The 21,776-nt window shown below is 35.2% G+C and overlaps 1 protein-coding gene across 2 annotated transcripts in view; it reads left to right on the top strand.

Annotated features, from left to right (window-relative positions):
- The first annotated feature begins 7,491 nt into the window (after window positions 1-7,491).
- The window catches only part of LOC136035566 (ubiquitin-conjugating enzyme E2 R2-like), a 35,656-nt gene continuing 21,371 nt past the window's right edge, over window positions 7,492-21,776 (top strand). Inside the window, exons 1-2 of one of the 2 annotated variants that reach the window (XM_065717439.1) lie at window positions 7,492-7,602; window positions 17,311-17,487. In XM_065717439.1, the coding sequence (XP_065573511.1) occupies window positions 7,564-7,602; window positions 17,311-17,487 (216 nt within the window). In that variant the 5' untranslated portion in view covers window positions 7,492-7,563. Of the gene's footprint in view, window positions 7,726-17,310; window positions 17,488-21,776 lie in introns of both variants that reach the window. The other variant, XM_065717438.1, reaches the window with a different exon arrangement.

Below are 21,776 nucleotides of genomic sequence, written 5' to 3'. Positions count from 1 at the left end.
AGAGGAATTTTGAACTAAATCAAAATACACTGTGTGCATGCAGATTGTCAAAGGGGTGCATCAAAAGAATAATTGGGTATTAAGTCCAAACTTTCAGAGAATATTTAAAGAGGAAGATCAATTGACCAAAAGGCAATATTTGCACGCTACCACAAATGCTGCCACCACTTCTACTTTTACTGCTATTAATATTACTGCTCCTGCTACTAGCAATTGTAACTAGTTGCCATCATCCTACATGATAATAAATTGTCCGTAATATCACCTCTGGCATAATCTTTGATATTCAATCAGAGGCTTGATGGTATTCTTCTCCAGTCTTTGTTTGATTAATTACATTATAGGCACCATTAAGATTTTGACAACTTACAAGGAACAAAAAATTTGAACTTTAAAACCAATTTGGTATAGTACCTGTTTCAGTTTCTACGGTTGTACACTCTTTCATGTGTTCCTTATGAGCACTGCAGGCATGCAGCATTCGAGGATTCTTTCTCCTGTGCAGCGTTTCAAGCTCTCTTCAATGGTGTAGCCAAATAGAATATTAATATAAAAGGATACGAAGGATTCAGGAAGCATACGAATATGCAGGTTGTCAAAAGGGTATATCGACAATAATATAGTAACTGCATGTTGTACAAGCTGAAACTTCCCGGACTTGATGAGGGGTAAGTTCAGCTGACCAAAAGACAATATGTTAATACTACTTCAAGTGATAAATACTACTAATAGTGACTAATACTACTACTGTGATTACTAATACAACAAAGCCTAAGGATATGAAGATGAAATTTTCAGGGAATATAAAGGGGGGTAGGTGAACTGAACCAACACGCCGTCTGTATGAAGGTTGTCAAAAGGGCGTATCGGCAATTTCTTAGGAACGGTTTGGTGTGGGAAGTTAAGCTTACAGGCCTTGTTGTGGGTTATGTTGCACTAACCAAAAGACAATATTTGTATCCTTATGCTACTGCATCTACTCATACTAATATTGCTACTTCTGCTGCTGCTGCTACTACTACTGTAGAGGCGTAATTTCGTCAAAATCCTGGGGTGGGGAGGGAATTGGAGCCAATTTTCCCAAATCAAGTGAAACTAACTGTGAAAATTGTAAAATAAGTCATATATTACCCTAAAGTCAAAAATATACTAAAGAAAACCGACCTGTTTCTCTGGATACTTGAATTATGTAGACTTATCTTAATTTTGACAAGTTTTTTTTTGCAGAAACTAAATTTCAGCTGGGGTGAAAGGAAAACTAGGGCCCAAAGGGGGTATTTGCCCCCTCCCCTCTTACCTCATAGCCTATTACACCCCTATAATACTGCTAATATAGTTAAGGCTACTACTATTAATGTTACTGCTACTATAGCTAAGGGTATTGAGGTGAAAATTTTGAGGAATATTGAAACACTATTGAACTAATCAAAAACATGTGCATATTGGTTGTCAAGAGGATGCATCAGTAATGCTTTTGCAGTGGTTTATGTTATTAAGTTGAAACTTTTAGCGGGTGTTGATGGAATGTCGAAGAAAACCAAAGGTGCTCTGTGCATTCTGCTACTACTGTTACTGCAATTATTGTTACTACGCGAGCCAAGAGTATTAAGGTGGAGCTTTCAAGGAATAATTGCACGGGTGTTGAACTAGATCAAAACGAACTAAGAGCATGTAGATTATCAAAACTTGGACGTTTAGGGTAAGTTGTGACGGATTTTAAACTAGCCAGAAGGCACCATGTGTATGTTATCAACACTCCTGCGGTTTGTGTAACTAAGGTTGCTAAGTGTATTAAAGTGAAACTTATAGGGGGAGTTTTAATTATTTTTAAGAGCTAATCCAATTAGAAATTAAAAGTTCTAATACCTAAAGTCTTTTTAAGCGTTCGAAGTGTTTATTTTTAAGAGTCTAAAGCCCACTAATTTCGAGAACACGTCCAATCCAAATTTTGAGCTTCCCGTTTTGTTCAGCATTGTTGAATGGATCAGTAACTATGTCTCTAGGGATATTGGGTATGTTAAGCCCCCCACCCACCCCACTCCGCAGTAATGCAATAAATTGAATTTAAGCCAAGGTCACCTACATCTCTATTCAAAGCCTGAAAGTTGAGTTGCACATGCTCGCCAAGTAAAAGTTGGTTTGATCATAAGTTAAACACACTTTTTTTTAGTATTTGCTCTCCAAAATAAATAGAGAAGGAGTTTTGTTTTCCGAGGGAAGTACTAATAAGTGACAATTATCCAAGTTGGTTAAAATGAGACTGCTGCAACATCAAGAATCCATTTCGTCGACCCTAAAGCGAAATTTTAAACCTGAAAATTTCACACCAGCTCCATCAACATATTTTTGATTTCCCGGACAAATTTATTATGTTCGAAAATGTTTATTACCGAGATATAAAGCAAGTTTTCAGGGAAACCGTAGAAATTAAAAAAAAAATTATTCAAAAACCTGGCTTTGAATAGAGATACAGGTGAATTTGGCTCAAATTCAATTTATGAGAACTTACTCGATAAGTTTTACTCCTCCCAATGCTTTTGACTTCTGTTTGCGTGACTTTCTCATACACAAATACATTCAAAGACCACACTAGCTACACATGACGTATGAAACCAAGAAGGAAATGATATAATAAATGAGAAATAAAATTAAATAGGTGAGAAAACGAGGATTTTGTCAGCCAGTAGCAAAATATGAAGACGAAAAACAAGCAAATATTTCGACAAGGACTTCCGCCAAGTCATCCTTGGTGTTCAAAAAAAGAAGCAAAAAGAAACAAAATCTAACTCACCTCTTGAGTGTCTTTTCCCCGCTTGGCCAATTCACTTCGAAAGGTTAGATTTTGTTGTTGTTTCTTCTTCCTCTTCTTTTTTTTTGAGCACTGAGGACGACTTGGCGGAGGTCCTTGTCGAAACATTTGCTTGTTTTTCGTCTTCATATTTTGATACTGGCTGACAAATCTTTATTTTCTCACCTATTTGATTTTATTTTTCATTTATTGTATCCTTTCCTTTCTTGGGATACATCTCATGCACATCAAACCAATGAACTGGAAACTAGGAAATCAAAGAGATTTGCATCTATAACTGGTTTGAAAAAGGTAAGAGCACTAAACAGTATACAATTATTTTTTTCGTATATCTGTCAGTGTTTTATTGTTATTATTTTAGTTTATTCGCTGATGATGGTCATTGTATATGTGACTGAAATATCGAAATATTTTGTAATTATTTTCACTGTCAAATAATAGGATTTGTCGCTTCTGAACTGCTATTTTTACGTTAAAAAATCACATTCATTAGTAACTTATTTTTAAACTCATAACCAACATATTTAAGACACTCATTTACCACACTTTCATTACCTGGGGTTTTACTATTTTTTAATCCTTTTAGTACTGTCACTGATTTTTCTTCTCAAAATAAGCTTCCTTCATATCCAAAGCCTCACCAACTTTTTAATGTTTCTTTTTACCTTTTCCTGTGACTTTTATCATGGTTTATTGCAATCTCAGAATGTTCCAGCCATCTCCCTTTAGTTCTTTCTTTACCATTAATTGTGGCCTCGTTCCTATCTTTAACTGGAACAAGTCCAGATTGACTATTCCTTCTCAATTCATTAACATGCCAGTACAATGATACACTATTATTGCGTCTGGCTCAACTTCCAGTTTTTCAGAAATTTTATCCATTGCCTCCATTTCATACCTCCTTTGTTCATGTTTTAATGCTCTCCCTACTTTCTCTTCATTCCTTTATTTTCATAAACATAAACTTTATTGATGGGTATTTATGGTACTTTTCAACTTGAAAAATTATTTGACTTTATTTCTACCTGTCTTTGGTATAATGTAGCTCTTTACTTTTCTTTGAAAAACTTCTTTTTTGGCTTTCTTTTTAACTTCATTTCTCATCGGTTTGAATTGACATAGTGTCTTTCATTGGCTAATAAAATAATGTTTTAAATCTTTTTGCTTTTTTCTGTAAGAATCAAGGTTATGACTTTCCTGTTTATATGTCAGACACATTTTTTTTTTAATAAGATAAGCCTTTGTGAAAATCTAAATACATATTTTATATTTGAGCTAGTTTCACACCTCTGCTTTCCCTGGAAAATAAAACTTGATACTTTACTCTGTTCCTAAGACATTGTATCTATGCTATTTTGACAACTTGGATGCCCTTAAACCATTTTGATTTTGTTCAATAGTAAGGGAAAAGTAATAATGGTCCTGAAAGTTTAACTTGATACTCTCTTTCGTCCTCATTAGCGAGACGGCTTATTTACAAACATCATGCATAAAGTTGCCTGAAAGCAATATAAACTGTACTCAAAAGTTTCTACGTTATTCTCTATCCCAGTCCTAAAATATTTTCATTTATTTCGATAGTAGTGCTAGTCGTCGTAGTAGTAGTACTAAATGTGGTAATAATATAGGTAGCTCTGGAAGTTTCAGCTTAATGCCCTAAGGCGTTGCTGGGATATTGTTAATACATTCCTTTGATAACTACTACAACTAATAACTCACTGCAGCACCAAGCCGCCTGAGGCCAGCACAGCTACGCACACTCCTCCTCCAACCTAATGTATTCAAGGCATCCCTATTTACACCTTGCCAGGAAGTTCTATTTCCTTTGAATCTTTATTTATGACATAATCCCATACCAGACGAGGACGACCTGCTTTCCGTGTAGCCTCAGACGGTTGGCCAAAAAGGACAATCTTTGGCAAAATGTCATCCTTCCTCCGCAGAACGTGGCCTAACCATGTCAACCTTTCTTTCATTATAGCCCTAGAAAGCGGGACTGAACCACATTTTTCGTGCAATCTACTGTTTGAAATACGGCCAGTTCGGTCAATCGTCCAGAACAATCGTAGGCAATTTCTGTAGAAAACGATCTAGTAAATTTTCGTCCGCTAATATAACCAACATGTAACGCTGTATCCATTACAACATGTAACCGCTAATATAACCCTCTGATAACCAACATGTAAATACTGTGTTTTGATTCACTTTAACAATGTTCCTTCCATTCAAAGACATATTTACTGATATCCTTGCAATTAGCAACAGTAGTAGTCGTAGCAGCAGAAGTAATAGTAGGAGCACTGGGAATCATAATAGTAGTATTAGTAGCAGTAAGAGTAATGCAGGGCTCTCATGGCTTCAATAAAGTTAATAAAGCTGTCCAAAAAGCTAATAAACCATTTTCCTCGCATAATTTTGTTGACTTTATTGCTATCGAAAAAAAATTGAACTTTACTTTTTCAATAAAGTCTGCAAAGTTTTCAAGAAAAGTCTGCAAAGTAAATATTGTGTTTTGATTGAATTAAAATTAAATAATTATAATTAATTAATTAAAATTAATTAAAGGCTTTCGGAAAATCTCAAATCATGCACAAATTAGTGTCTATATATATAATAGACACTATACTTGTATAGTATAGTATATGTATAGTATATTGTATAGTATATGTATAATATACTTGTTTAAATGTTCTGCTTGGTGAAAGAATAAAGGTCACACGAAAAATTATTTTCATTTATTATTAAAAGGAAAAAATGTTCAAAAGATAGCTTTTTCCAGCTCCATGTCTTACTATTTTAGTTATTTTCTATGAATAATTGTCGTAAAGTCAAAAAGGTGAAATCCTTGTGTTAGATGGACAAACTTTATGGCTCGTACTTCCATGAAAAAATTCATTAACATATTGACGCCATGATAGCCCCTCATTACAGCATTCACATTGTGCCTTTTGGTTCGGTGCCCTCTCCTCATTCCCTGATGGTTTCAACTTTATATGTTAAGCCGTTATTGAAATGTTACTGATTTGTCTTTTAATAACCCGAATGCACACAGTGCTTTTATGGTTTAGCCAAAGACCCTGCTCAACTTTCAGTGCCTGAAAGTTCCACAGTAATACTATTAGCCGTAATAATAGCAGTACTCATAGCAGTAATACTACTACCACTTTTAGTAGTGGTGATACCTTTCAACATACACCTGAACATGCTCTAAAAGTTTCAACTTAATATTCGAAGCCATTCTTAAGATACTGATGCGCTTTTTTGACAGCCTGCATACACATAGCCTTTTTCAATATAATTCAACACCACTCTTAGCATTTCCTGAAAATTTCTCCTTAATACCCTTAACTCTAGTAGTAGTATCAACAGCAGCAGCAGTAGTATGAATATATTACCTTTTGGTTGCTTCAAAACACCCCTCAACATTCAATAAAGGTTTCAGCTTAATACTCTAAGCTTTTCCTGGGATATTGCTGTTGCACCCTTTTGGTAATCTGAATCGACACTGTGTATTTCAGTTTAGTTTAACATCGTCCTTTATGTTCCCTGAAAGTTTCACCTTAATACCCTTAGTTTCAGTAGTACTATTAGCAGTATCCATAGCAGCCCCCCCCCCCCTCGGAATTTTATTTTAACCTTAACGTTAAACTGTTGCTTAACTGTACAAGGTGTTGCTTACCTTGTTAAGGTGTTGCTTACCTTAACGGTAAGGTGTTGCTTACCGTTAAACTGTACATCTTTGATTGAAGGCTTGATTTTCCTAGATAGTGACTTAAGCAATGACTTAAGTCACTTAATGACTTAAGCAATAGATTTTGTGAATTTCGGCAAGTTTTTGCATACAGGTGAATGATTTTCTTCATTTTTTACATTTTTAAATTTCAACTATCTGAAATACAACTATCTTCAACTTTACCTTTCAAAATAGTCGTTTAGAATAGAATTTTGCAGATAATGTTAAACAGTACGGATTTTATTCGGAAACCGGCTTAGCTTTTTATATGATAGTCACGACTAGCGGAGATCGATACCAGATCGATATTCGCGAGACGACACGAATTGGCTAGACCTGGAAAGCGAATCTAAGGAAGAAACTAAGCACCCCCTGTTTAGGTTAGATTTGTTCAAACACTCAACAGCAAAAACAGTATAATAGCTCTTCCTTCCCACGAAATTTGGTGGAGATCCAGCAGCCACCTCTTGTAGATCTGCGAAGGTGATACCAGAAAGTCCCGCCCTTCCCCTCCCACCTACTATAAGTCGATCGTGGCCAGACTTGGTTTTACTTATACGATACTATGATTAGAACATAATTTTTTCTTCAAGCAATGGCAACAGAAGATGGGGGGGGGGTATGACCTCTTCCATTCCCAAAGCCTTCTGGTTTTACATATGTAGTAAAGCCTTTTTCCTGTTATTAGGATGCCATCCCTGATAGTCGCTACACCTTGTTCTTAACTCTTCATCCTACTTTATTTGTGTTCCTGTCCCTATGGTGTTTCACTTACATCTTTCCTCCGGCGGGGTGCTCAATCTGTCACTTAGTGTACATCTCATCTCACAACTCACGCTTGGCACGCGCCTCCCCGGATTTTTTTTTCTTCAAAGGAGTTGTTGCTAGGTGATTTACGTTGTGAACCTACTGACCCAGAGGCGTGACGAGTTTCTTTTATTCGGTCTTTTAACCTGAATGGTTTTTGACCTGGTAATTGGATATTTCAACTTAATTCAGTGAGGATGATTATAAATTGGAAATGATCCCAGCGGGAAACCGTAACTGTGGCATCATATTGGTCAGTTTTGGTTCTGTCACTTGCTCCTTTTGTATTGTTCTTGAAGGATTTAATTTCTGCCTCTGTATAAAAAGTATGAAAAAACTTATTCTGAAGCGAATTATGGCCATCAAAGAGCGTAAAGTAAGTTGTTTTCTACTCACAGAGGCAGTGGTGGTTTTAGGGAAGGGACAGAACACCTACCCCGGGCCCAGAAATTTTAGGGGCGCAAAATTATCTAACGGTTATAATTATCTTGTTTTGATGAATAATTATCTAGTTTTGAAATATATTGATGAAGTAGAGGGTCCAGTGGATAAATGAAAATGATTAATTATATCTACAAAATAACTTAACGTCAAAATAAATAACTTAAAATAATTCAGTTATAATTGAAAAAAAATGAATTAAAAAGTAAATTATTAATTAATTGAAAATAATTTTGTTAATAAATGAAAATTTTGTTAAAATTCGGGCTGGGAATTTTGTGGGAGACAAGGAATTCTAATCAAGATTTCGGCCCGGGCGGGGCGCAAGAGAGACCAGAACCGCCACTGCTTAGAGCTAGTGGTCGTGAATGTTTTAAATTACATCGTTTACTGAAAATAAAACATTAATGGGGGGATACCTCAATCATGCACGAACATTCCCTCTGTGAAGGAATAGCTGAAACTGCAAAACAGGAGTGCCGTTTGATTCCCTTTTCAAGACTTTACAAATATAATGGTCACTCAGTCACTACAGTGACACCATTCTAGAGATGGATCTAGGGTTTTCTCTGGGGGGGGGGGAGGGTGTATTTTTTGCCTAGCCTTGTCGCACCATCAATATTGTAAGCATCGCAGTTTGTGCTCACAGTGAAAGTTGGACTTATTTCGTGAAAAAAAAAAAATGGTATCGTTATGTATTTAATATATATATACTATTTGTAAAAATGCTAATTTCTTACAATTTATTTCTACGCTTTTGGAAGATGCGTCTAAGCCTAGTAAAACAGTTATATTACAGCATTCAAATTGTGGTTCACCAGGGAGGCAGGGGGCAATGGCCCCCTGGAAATTTGGGACTATAGAAAAATTATAAGGATAGAGAGCAGAATAGGGAAAAACCGTGGAAAAAATGTGTATTGCCCCGTTGTTGGCTGCCTGACAATAGATTTTGACCATTAATAAGGAAAATAAAAGTTCTAATTTTTGACTTAGTGACCCCTTTCGAGTTTTCCACAAACATTTTTCTATATGATTTGGATGGAGCAACAAAAAAATTCAAATAATTCATAGTAATGAATGGTAAGTAAATAACGATCCTTGTCAATAATAAAAGTATAAGAGCCTAACTATTGATAACATTCAATCAAAGAATCAGCTTTTTATGGTGATCTTAAATATGTATTTGTTTATTAGTAATTAATGCAGCTACTAGTACACAAGAAAGTTCGTATAATTATAGAGAAAGCAAGGAAAACAACTTAATAAAGGGCAATTTCGGTAAAAATATGCCGTCAACTTTTTTCTTGCATTGCAAGAGTACCCATGAGCTGATATATAAAGCCACTATAATCAGGAATGTTTCTTCTGAACGGAATACTGGGAATTTCTGTATTTTTTCCCCTGAACGGACACGTTTTTTGTGTTTTATTATCATTCATTTTTTTTCCAGGTGGGATTTTATTTATTTAGTTGTCACTTTGAAAAAATTATAATTTTTTACAGGTATGAAGTATAAAAGTGTCCAATATATTGGTTTTTGATATTCAAAATCAAATTAAAAATATTGACTTCAAAATTGTTATCTGATATTCTTAATCTTAGTTTTAGTGTTTTATTTTGAACAAACTACTTAGATAGTGCGTTACTTTTTATAAATGAGTCTAAAAACATTACATATTTTGGTGTTTGATAACCAAGTTCAAAACTGTCGATATCGTTAAAAAATATCAATCCAATGTTTATTTATAACTTTATAACTTACTTTTTTGTAAGTAGGCTTATTTTGTGTATTTTTTGTGATTACTTATTTTTTTCATTTGCACAAACTTTTAATTAAATTAATTTACTTTTTCCATTGCCTTTAGAAAAATATTAGTCTCCAAGCTTTGTTAAAACTTAAACGAACAGAAATTATTACGTATACGACGGAACATTTCGTACTTCACGCTACAATTTTTTGGCACTTTGAAAAAAAAGTTACTTATTGTTCAAATTAAACGACCCTTGTGTTTCAGGAGTTGTTTTGAAAGAACTCGGACAAAATTGAAACTTTAGCGGAAAGAGTGAGATGTTGAGGACGGGAAAAACCTCCCCCTCATATACGTAATAATTTCTCTTCGTTTTGAGTTTTAATTTTGCTCCTTATTTTTAGTTGGAAAAACTCGTTTTTGTTTAATTTCTCATCGTTTTTTAAATAACGTCATAATTCCTGGCTCCACCCCCATGGAAAATCCCCCCCCACAAAAATACCCTCTGGATAATTCAATTCTAGCGAAAATTTACCCCGGACAATTACCCTTAAAATCTCTACGCGTAAAATTGAATCGGTAAAGAGAAATGAAGACACAAAGAAATTTCGTATAGGAAACCTCATTTTTCCTAATTTTTGCGAATTAACCGTCCCCCACCTCCCCCCAGATGATCAAATCGGGGAACGACTGTTTCTAATTTAATCTTGTATGGTCCCTGATACGCCTGCCAAATTTCATCGTCCTAGCTTATCTGTAAGTGCCTAAACTAGAAAAACTTGGACAGACTTATTTTGAAACCAAAAGCTCAAGCTATCGACCTTAAAAGTCTGGGGACAAGACTTTCTGTTACCCAAGAGGTCCTTGATCTGGTCGTTGCCCATAATCTTAACCATTTTTTCTTGAAATTACCTAATAACTTCAAGTCGCTCTTTACGCTAAGGTTTATTAATGCTTAACTTTAAGTCTTTTGTAGTATAAAAAAAACCATATACCCAGATGGTGATCGCAAGGCGTTTCCTTCGCCGATTGTCTTTAAAAACATTTGATATAAAAATTCTACTGTTTAAGTTCTATCTTCTAAAACCTAAAACTTGCATCAGAGGGGAAAAGTTGCGAATATCCCTGGGTTCATTACTCTCAAAATCTATCCATTCATCCAATCAGAATTATGATAGTAATTGCAAATTTAATTTTCTAATTGCTAATTAATGTAATTGCTAATTTAATTCTTAATTTTTCCCTAAAGGTTATCAGTTAGTTCTTAGGATTAGAATAATGCCATTGAACAGTTTTATCATTTGTTCAAAAAAGGGAAATCCTTTGGATCTAAAAATTTTGTCATGAGCGGATTTCTTAGAATGTATAAAGTTTTCCACTTTCTATTTAAATTCACACGTGTATATATTTTTCTATTGATCGTGGGTGCAGTGATGGCTACACCACAGTAAAGAGTGAACCATAGCCTATAGGAACCAGATATTTAAGAATGTTTTTAGAAAAAAAACAGTCTAGGGAGAAAAATCGGGGCTGGTGTTTTCCCTCCCCTCCTTTTCTGTCTATTTTCTAATCATATTTCATTTTTTAATGAGTAGGGCAAACCCAATGAAAAATCAAGCTTCGAATTCGGTTTTTGCCAAAGTTTCTTTTAGCTGCTCAAGTATTTACTGTGTCAGTTAATTTCTTTCTCATATGGTTCCCCATGAAAAAATACTCCCCCGGCGTAAGATTTTCCTCGATCAGAATTCCCTCGTTTCGCCAAATTACTAGTTTATTTATTTCACCTCTGACTCATTCTTTTTATTTTCCTCCGTCAAGGTACGAGGCATTTTGCATAGAAAAATTTGCTCCAATACATTCACATGAAAACTTCGACCAATTCTTACTCCCTTCTTACTAATCAAACCACAAATTCTTGATGACAACTAGTCACCTGTATGAGTTTGGTAATTGTTAGTTTCCTGCTAAAATAATACAGATTCTTGCCACTAGATTATGTAATCTCTATGCTTTTAATTTTCTGGAAAAAATTCAGTCGGTAACCCGGAAGTTAATCAGCAGAGTAGCGACCCATAACAGAGAGACATGAAAACACTGCCTCCATTAATGTACGTCATTCCCTTTAACACCCGTTCATTTCCGAATCCACCTCTTATCAAAGTTGAATTGTATGCTTGTTGTGCGTGGGCACCGGTCGTCCCTTAATGTTCGCCATCAAGGACTACACGTCTGAGAAAAGTCACCTGACTTTTGGAAAGGGTGTAAACACCCTCAAAAAGTATTTGATCAAATTAAAATCACATCAACTTATTCAGCATATCAAAGAACCGTATTGTAGAACTTCTGACCCCTATCTGCAAAAACGTAAAAGTATGTATTTTCTACCAGAAGAAACATCGCGGGTGCGAATTTATTTGTTTGTTTTTTTCAGGGGAGACCGTATTGAACAACTGGTCCTAGAAAATCAGGAATGGGCACATTCAAACGGAATTTAAAAGTTCTAGTGCCCTTTTAAGCGACCACAAAGATTGGAGGGCAACTAGCGCCCTTATACCCTCTTTTTCCCAAAAATAATCGGACCGAAAATGCTTAGTTTTCTGTTTTACAGATGGAATGCTCCTTTCAGGAGTGAAAAATGGATACAAAGATTTTATTTGAAATATTGTTTTTTATGGCACTTGCCCGTCGACCAAGTACCATAGCGATCGCAATTTCTGTCCGTCGTTCGGTCTCGGTTTTGCTAGTTTGGGCGCTTCCAGATAAGCTAGGACGATGAAAGATGGCAGGCATATTAGGGAACAGACTAGAATAAATTAGAAATAGTCTCTACCCCGTTTCGCCCACCGGGAGGGGGGTCGAAACGCGGAAAAATTAGAAAAAAGAGGTATTTTTAATTTACGAACGGATGATAGGATCTTAAGTAAATTTGATATTTAAAAGGATCTCGTGTCTCAGAGCTCTTATTTAAAATCCTGGCTGGATTTGGTGACATTGGGGGGAGTTGTAGGGGGAAACCGAAAATCTTAAAAACGCTTAGAGTGGAGAGATCGGGAAGAATAAACGGATGAATTGGGGTGGAACTTGGTGGGAAGAATAAGCACAAGTTTTAGTTACGTGATTGACATAACTGGACTGGATCTTGGGGGGGGGTCCAGTGCTTTGGCGAGTTCGGTGCTTATGGACGTGCTAGGACAATGGAAATTGATAGGCGTGTCAGGGACATGCGCAAATTGACCTGTTAACAGTCGTTTCCCAGATTCGGCCATCTGGGGGGGATGGAGGGAGGAGAAATCACGAAAATTGAGGGATGTTTATCTTTGGAATGGGAGATCGGATCTTAATGAAGCTTGATATATAGAAAGATCTCGTGTCTTAACTGCCCCATTTTCAATTCGGATCGGACGAGTATCATATTAGCTGTTTGAAAATGTTTTGTTTGTCCCTTAATTTAAAACCCCTCCCCCACCACCTCTAACTGTAGGCTACAAAAGCCAATCTACGAAGTCGACCTTACTCTTGACCCAAAAAATCCTCACACCAAGTTACATCAAAATTCGCCTTTCCTTACCTCGTCACGTACCTCGTCCTTACTTCGTCACATTATTGGTTCCGACCCCGTCACATGTGCCATACGAGCTCTTGACTCTTGTTTTCTTAGGGCACTACCTTTCTAGCTTTTGTTTCAATAAACCTGCTCTCATCTTTTTTCTTTATTTTTTCTTTTAAGTGCATGACAAATCTAGTATGCACACACGATCCCGGTAGTTATGAAAACGCATTCAGGCTTATGTTTCTACTAGTGCTGCACTTTCTGTTGCTATTTCTGTAAATCCATCAATTTGTCTCAAACCTTTGGTTTTATTTTCAATGCACAAATCTAAAAGTCAAGTTAAATCTTATAGTCAAGTCAAATCTAAAAGTCAGATCGTCATGAATGGTGAAAAAGAGTCATAAGACAAATATCAAACAGTTCGTGTTAACGAACTGTAGTAAGGAGCGACCCGGCTCAATAGTAACCAAACTCTAAACAACGGAACTTCGATTCTAAAAGATATATCAAAAGAGTCGGATTTTTATGCTGGTTTTAAATATATAAGTTTCATCAAGTTTAGTCTTACCCATCAAAAGTTACGAGCCTGAGAAAATTTGCCTCAATTTAGAAAATAGGGGGAAACACCCCCTAAAAATCACAGGATCTTAACGTAAATCGCACCATCCCATTCAGCGTATCTGACAATCCTATAGAAAAATGTTCAAGGTCCAATCTACAAAAATGTGGAATTTCGTGTTTTTTGCCAGAAGACAGATCACGGGTGCGTGTTTATTTGTTTGTTTGTTTGTTTTTTTTTTCCCAGGGGTCATCGTATCGACCAAGTGGTCCTAGGGTGTTTCAAGAGGGCTCATTCTAATGGAAATGAAAAGTTCTAGTGCCCTTTTTAAGTGACCAAAAAAATTGGAGGGCACTTACGCCCCCTCCCACGCTAATTTTTCCCCAAATTCAACGGATCAAAATTTTTAGATAGCCATTTTGTTCCCCATAGTCGAAAACCATAATAACTATGTCTTTGGGGATGACTTACTCCCCACAGTCCCTGGGGGAGGGGCTACAAGTTACAAACTTTGACCAATGTTTACATACAGTAATGGTTATTGGGAAGTGTACTGACGTTTTCAGGGGGATTTTTATTGGTTTGGGTGTGGGGTTGAGGGGAGTGGGCTATGTGGGAGGATCTTTCCTTTGAGGAATATTTCATGGGGGAAGAGAAATTCAATGAAAAGGGCACAGGATTTTCTAGCATTACTATTAAAAAAAAAACAATTAAAATATAAACATGAAAAAGTTTTTTTCAATTGAAAGTAAGGATTAGCATTAAAAATTAAAACGAACAGAGATTATTACGCATATGAGGGGTTCTAAAAATACTTTAGCATAAAGAGCAAGGTATTTAGGAGGAGTTAAATACTTCGCTCTTAATGCTAAAGTATTTTTAGTAATTTCAACTATTTATTCTACGGTCTTTCTGATTCAAGGGTCATTCTTAAAGAATTGGGACAAAAATTAAGATTTAGTGTGAAGAGCGAGGTATTAACGAGGGGACAAACCCCTTCATATATATAATCAAAAATATAAGAATATAAAAGTTTGTTACGTAAGTTAATTCTTAAGTTACATATATTTTTTACTAATAAAAACGTTCGTTAAAAATTAAAAGTTCTAGTCGCCTTTTTAAGTAACCGAAAAATTGGAGGGCAACTAGGCCTCCTTCCCCACTCCTTATTTCTCAAAATAGTCTGATCAAAACTAAGAGATAGCCATTTAGCCAAAAAAAGAATTATTATGCAAATTTCATTTTAATAATTTATGTACGGAAAGCCAAAATCAAACATGCATTAATTCAAAAACGTTCAGAAATTAAATAAAAAAGCTAGTTTTTTTTTTTACTGAAAGTAAGGAGCGACATTAAAACTTAAAACGAACAGAAATTACTCCGTATATGAAATGAGTTGTCCCCTCCGCAATCCCTCGCTCTTTACGCTAAAGTTTGACTCTTTGCCATAATTCTACTTTTTAAAACAATTAAAAACAACTAAAAAGGCCCGGATAAAGAGTGTTTTGAGCGATTGGGCCCAATCGGACCTAGCATCTGAAAGGGCCCCATGTTACCATCAAAATGATCAAAAAGGTTTTGAAATTTAAAACAAATTGTTTTTGACGATGTGGAATAAATTATGAATTATTCACATAATTAATAATATATTTATCTCAAGTTTGCATCGCAATATAATATTTATTAATTTGTTTACTATCAAATAATATATACTTTATAATATATAGAAAACTGATACCCATAAATGTTCGTGACAAATTTATTGAATTTGATCGGGGTAGTCCTATATCTGAGATTTTGAACTTCGCTTTATTTAAATGTTCCATGTACAGGAAGGGCAAAAAAAATCCAATTGGGCCCCGCACTTATTCGATCTGGGTTTGCTCCAATGTTGTTTTAGATTAAATTGTGATTCAAAAATTAAAATGGACTCGAGGAACTCCCAATTAATTTATTGACACAAAGACAAACTAATTCAGTTTATGTGTTCCTAGCTTCTTAATATAAGCTCCAAATATCAGAGTTTTGTTGCTCTATGTTGCCAGAGGTATTTTTCTTGGTGTCATTTTCTAACTTTGATCTACCTTTTGAAGACAAAAGATAAAAGATGGCGTTTTCTAGATACTGTTTGGAAAACATTGTAATTTGGTACAAACTTGTCATAACTCTAAGTTAGTGCACCTGTGATATAAATCAGAGGAACACTTAGAATTGGTATTTTTTAGAGTTAAAACAGAATTTAAAAATTGAGAAACGGGTTAATTTTTTCATAATTATGTACCTTAAAAAAGTTCTTGTTAATAATAATAATAATAAAGAACTTAAAAAAACTTCAAATAATATATAAACTTAATAAACTCAAATGCTATATAAAAACAAAATGAAGGAAAACATATCTAACAAAGTCTAATAATATATTTCAGTTAGCTAATCGCAATGCACAAGATAGGATGTCTGTTATCTTAACTATCTTCTGATATTTTAATATTGCAAAATAAGTCATAATAAATGAAAATTAAATAAAACATATTAAATAATTGTATTATAAATTTATTAAATAGTAAATAAATAAAACCATGTTCAGTTCAAGAAACTTTTAATGCTGTCATAATTGAAATATTGAGTGGATCCTTTCTTATACTAATCTATCCAAACCTTTTTATTGGTCTGTTACAGATCCAAAATGAATTTTGAATAAATTTGTTGACTGCTTATCAAAAAACTAAAATCGCCATTACCCCCATTTTGATTATTTTTGCCCAATCTGGTTCTGTTGTTTGTATCTTCTGGAAACAAATCCTTGACCCCCCCCCTCAATTTTTTTTTGAATTGGCGCCGTTAAGATGCCACCAATTTGGTATCTTTTTTTGGGTATCTCAAAGCCAAACCTTTGAGAAGGAAACTTGGTAATGTTATTTTTCTTTTTGTTGGTCTGTTACGGATCCAGAATGAATTAAAAAAAAAAAAAATAAGTATAGAGAGAGAGAGAGAGAGAGAGAGAGAGAGAGAGAGAGAGAGAGAGAGAGAGAGAGAGAGAGAGAGAGAGAGAGAGGTTTATTTAAACAACATCGTAGCTATTGCGTTGCTTCACTATGCTAAATAACAAACTAACACAAAAAAAGAAGAAAATAACAGTGGCGAATAACAGCTTCAAAATCTTCTGTTTTGTTGCACAGCGATCTAGTGTTGCAAACGAGGAAGTAAGGAAGGCCACGACGAGCGTTGAAAGTAACAGGTCTTAGGATGGGAGGCGGCTCATTGGCATAGTCGTTAACGGGCAAACTGTCGGAGCGTTCGATTACGGGTAGGTCTGTGAGACTCGATTCAGTCGGTCTGCCTACATTGGCGCGGGTGTCACTTAGAGCGGATAAGTTACTCGGTTCCACTAGGGGATTCCTCCTCTCAGAGACGCGTTTACCACTTCTGCAACCGCGACTCGTTTTAAAGGGAGGCTTAGAAGTAGCTCTACTGTGAACAGTGCTGACATCTAAGAAATTATTAAAAGTCACAAAGTTCGAAAGTAGATGGCGCAACCGTATACAGGGGTGAGGAAAGGTCAAATAAAGTATCTTATAGAAAATACTAAAGGCAACAAGAGACACAATGTAAGCCTTGAATTGTAACTATTAATATTTAGTGTATAAATATCAAATTTATTTTCAGAGAAAGAAGATGGAGGCAAGCAGCAGCGCCTCAAGAGCCTTGCAGTTGGAATATAGGAGTCTGCAAGAAGAACCGGTTGAAGGTTTCCGAGTGAAAATGAACGAAGAGAATATGTTTGAATGGGACGTTGCCATATTTGGTCCTCCCGATACATTGTATCAAGGGGGATACTTCAAGGTAAATTTGATAGGTTTTTCTTGTCACTGGATATTTTGCATCACCTAGAGCCGGTTGATACTTCAGGGTAAATTTGACAAATTTTTCTTGTCAAACTGGTTCTTGTTTCATTACCTTGAGCAGGTTGATATCACCAGTTGATACTTCAGGGTAAATTTGACAAGTTTTCTTGTCAAACCGGTTCTTGTTGCATTACCTTTAGCCGGTTGATATCACCGGTAGGACTGGTTGATACTTGAAGGTAAATTTGGTAGGTTTTTCTTATCACTGGTTCTCCTTGCATCACCTAGAGCCGGTTGATATCACTGGTTGAACCGGTTGATACTTCAGGGTAAATTTGACAAGTTTTTCTTGTCAAACCGGTTCTTGTCTCATTACGTTGAGCCGCTTGAACCGGTTGATTCTTCAAGATAAATTTGATACTTGAAGGTAAATTTGGTAGGTTGTTCTTATCACTGGTTCTCCTTGCATCACCTAGAGCCGGTTGATATCACTGGTTGAACCGGTTGATACTTCAGGGTAAATTTGACAAGTTTTTCTTGTCAAACCGGTTCTTGTCTCATTACCTTGAGCCGCTTGAACCTGTTGATTCTTCAAGATAAATTTGACAAGTTTTTCTATAACAATTTACGGTTGTAAGTAGTTTTTATGTCTGTTCAGGAAGGAAAAAAAAATTCACATTCACTCAAAATATAAATAAGATAGATAGATGTTTATTTAAAAAAAATCCTATCACAAGTCCGGAAAGGCTGGATTCAGATTTTGGAGCCGTAACAGAACAATATAAGCAAAAAAATTCATTAAAAAAATATGACAATGAAAAAAAATAGCAAACAAGGCCAAATGAACAATATCAGAATGACATGCATTCCTTAGTCAAAAATAACTGTCAGAAATAAACTAGTTAACGAAATCTAGAGATCGCCACTAGGGTTCAAAAAGAGAACAAAAAATGCTACCAAATGAAGAGATCACAAAATCCTAAAATAAAACTTTAAATTAGCAAGTGCATCAAAATGAAATATTTTAGGCCCCTGGTTTTATTGTTTAGTCTATTCACAACTGGAAACTGGAATCTTTTTTACGGATTTTTCTTTTGGTTCTTTAAGATTTTGTAATTATTAAAGATTTGTTTCTTAACTATTGAATAAAATTTTAACTAATAAGATTTTTTTTGCGTAAGTTCTCCCCATACATGACGCATGAAACAAAGAAAAGAAAGGATATAATAAAGGAAAAATAAAATAAAATAGGTGAGAAAAAACGAGGGTTTTTCAGCCAGTAGTAAACTATGAAAACGAAAACAAGCAAGTATTTCGACGAGGTCCCCCGCCAAGTCGTCCTCAGTGCTCAGAAAAAAAAAACGAAAAATAAAGACAAAATCTAACCTTTTGGCGTCCTATAACCAACTATCAATAAATAAATGAAACTCAAAACGAACAAATAGCCGAGTCAAACTCGAAACGAGCTAACAGTAACATGAGTAGGGTTGACAACCCCCATGCCTTCTTAAGATCAGAACATAATTTATAAAACAAACAAAAACAAACAAAAAACAAACAAATGACGGTGGATTTGTCAATTAAATTGACATGTACTGACAATTTTTCTTTAAAGTTTTGATAATTTTTCGATTATGAAAGTAAGGAAGGTGAAAACAAAAGTTCGTTACCTAAGTTAATTCGTAAGACGTATATTTATTACTAATAAAAACATTCGAAAAAAATTAAAAAGTTCTAGTTGCATTTTTAAGTAACCAAAATTGGAAGACAACTAGGCCTCCTCCCCACCCCTTTTTTTTAACAAAATCGTCCGATTGAAACTATGAGAAAGCCATATAGCCAAAAAAAAAAAAAAATGGAAATTTCCTTTTAATTATTCATGTGCGGGGAGCCAAAATCAAAACAGGCAGTAATTCAAAAACGTTCAGAAATTAAATAAAAAAAAAAAGTTTTTTAACGACAACGATATTTTTTTCAAAATCGTCCGAACAAAAATATGAGAAAGCCATTTATAAAAAAAAAAATAATAATATGCAAACTTCGTTTTAATTATTCATGTGGGTGAGCCAAAATCAAAACATGCATTAACTTTAAAAATTTCAGAAATTAAATAAAAACACAAGTTTTTTGTAACTGCAAGTAAGAAGTGACATTAAAACTTAAGACGAATAGAAATTATTCCTTATACGAAAGGGGTTGTCCCCTCCTCAACGCCTCGCTGTTTACGCTACAGTTTGACTCTTTGTCACAGTTCTACCTTTTAGAACAATAAAAAACTTTAGCGTAAAGAGCGAGGTGTTGAGGGGGGGGACAATACTTTCATATACGGAATAATTTCTGTTCGTTTTAAGTTTTAATGTCGTTCCTTACTTCCAGTTTAAAAAAAACTTGTTGTTTTTTTAATCTTCTCTAAGAATCCATAATATGGGCTGCTATTTGTATGTTGGAAAAACTTTTTCAAAAATTCCTAATCCCGGCGCAAACAGTATTTTTTAATTTAATTTTATAGCTTCTGAAATTGATCTGAAAAATAAAACTTAATATCATTCCAAAAAGATTACATCTACGCTCTTTTACAACTTATCCCAAAATTTTCAACTTAATAGCCCGAGTCGTTCTCGATATATTGCTGAGGTGTCTTAACGGAAGCCATAAGCGCAATGCCTTTTGATTTATTTTAAAGCAACATATAGTTTTAAAATATAATGGGCCAATTGCATAATTGTGGGGGGTTGACATGCCTAATATCCTTAAAGACATAGTTGCTGGACCGTTCTACTATGCTGTTTCAAAATTTTCACTGGGTGCATTTAGAAAATGAGTCGGCTTGAGAGAAGGGCTACTTGCCCTCTCATCTCTTGTTACTCTTAAAAAGAGCACCAGACACCCGCACTGTAATTGGAGCGCAAGGGGAGGACTTCCCCCTTCATAACATTTAAAAACATTAAAATAAATAATTGTAAAAATATTTTAAACAAGTAAAAACAAAGTGAAAAACATTTAAAATATATTTTGTTTTCACTAATTATGTTCTGGTCTTGAGAAGGCATGGGGGCTGTCAGCCCTACTCATGTTAATTTTCACTCGTTTTGAGTTCGACTCGGTTTTTTATTGTATGATTTAAATAAACAAAATACATTTAAAATGTTTCTTACTTTAATAAATTAAAAATTATTGAAACTTTAAGGAATGTATATCAGTATATGCATACTAAAATGACAATCAAGTCATTTTTTTTCCAGTAAAGTACAAATTATGTTCAGGTTTTGAGAAGGTATGGGGGTTGTCAAAGACATAATTTCAAGACCTTTCAACAAGACTGAATAGAATGGCTATCTCAAATTTTTAATTTCATGTGTTTTGGGAATTGATGGGTGTGGGGAGTGGGTGGCATATTGTCCCTCAATCACATCAGTTTCCAATCGATTGAGTCTTTTTTTTAAGTTTCTACGACAAAAATGGCCGTCTAAAAATTCTCATCAGTTGTAAGTATGGAAATTACGAGGTTTGGGGGGAGGTGTATCCACCCACCGATCACTCTGAATGTTAAAAAGGGCACTAGAACTTCTCATTACCAATACAACGAGTCCCCTCCCTTTCTATACATACCTTATATGCCCCCAGGGCATAAATTACTTTGCCCTTAGGGCGGTGGGGGTCATCCTCAAAGACATAATTTCTGGTCCTTTCAACTACGTTGAACAAAAGGGATATCTCGAAATTTTTATTGGATGTGTTTGGAGAAATGGTGGGCTTGGGAGGGGGGTTAGTTGCCCTCCAATCACTTTCGACTATTTAAAAGGGCACTCGCTCTTTCAATTTCCAACCGAATGAGCTTTTTTCGAAGTTTCTTCAACAACAAATGGTCATCTCAAAATTTCTATAGATTGCATTTCGGGCAAATTCGAGGTGTGGGGATTATCCACCCTCCGATGACTTTTAACCTTAAAAAGGACACTAGAACTTCTGATAATCAATCCATTGTACCCCATCCAAAGTTTAAGCGATTACCCTTTCTGTATATTCCTTGTATGTGCCCATGGCATAACTTACAACCCTTGCCGCCCGTGCCCTGAGGGCTGTGGGGGGTTGTCATCCTCAAAGATAAATTTCTGGACCTTTCAATTACGTTGAATAGAATCGCTATCTCAGATTTTTTATTGAATGTGTTTAGGGAAATGTTGAGCATGGGAGGGGTTAGTTGCCGTCCAGTCTTTTCAACTATTAAAAAGCGAACTAGCCCTTTTCATTTCCAATCGAATGAGCTCTTTTTGAAGTTTTTACGAC

This window comes from Artemia franciscana, chromosome 14 (genome assembly GCF_032884065.1).
Source record: "Artemia franciscana chromosome 14, ASM3288406v1, whole genome shotgun sequence".
In the NCBI taxonomy this organism is placed as follows: Eukaryota; Metazoa; Arthropoda; class Branchiopoda; order Anostraca; family Artemiidae; genus Artemia; species Artemia franciscana.
The sequence above is the reverse complement of the archived record's forward strand: the minus strand, read 5'-3'. Positions and strand labels throughout refer to the sequence as shown.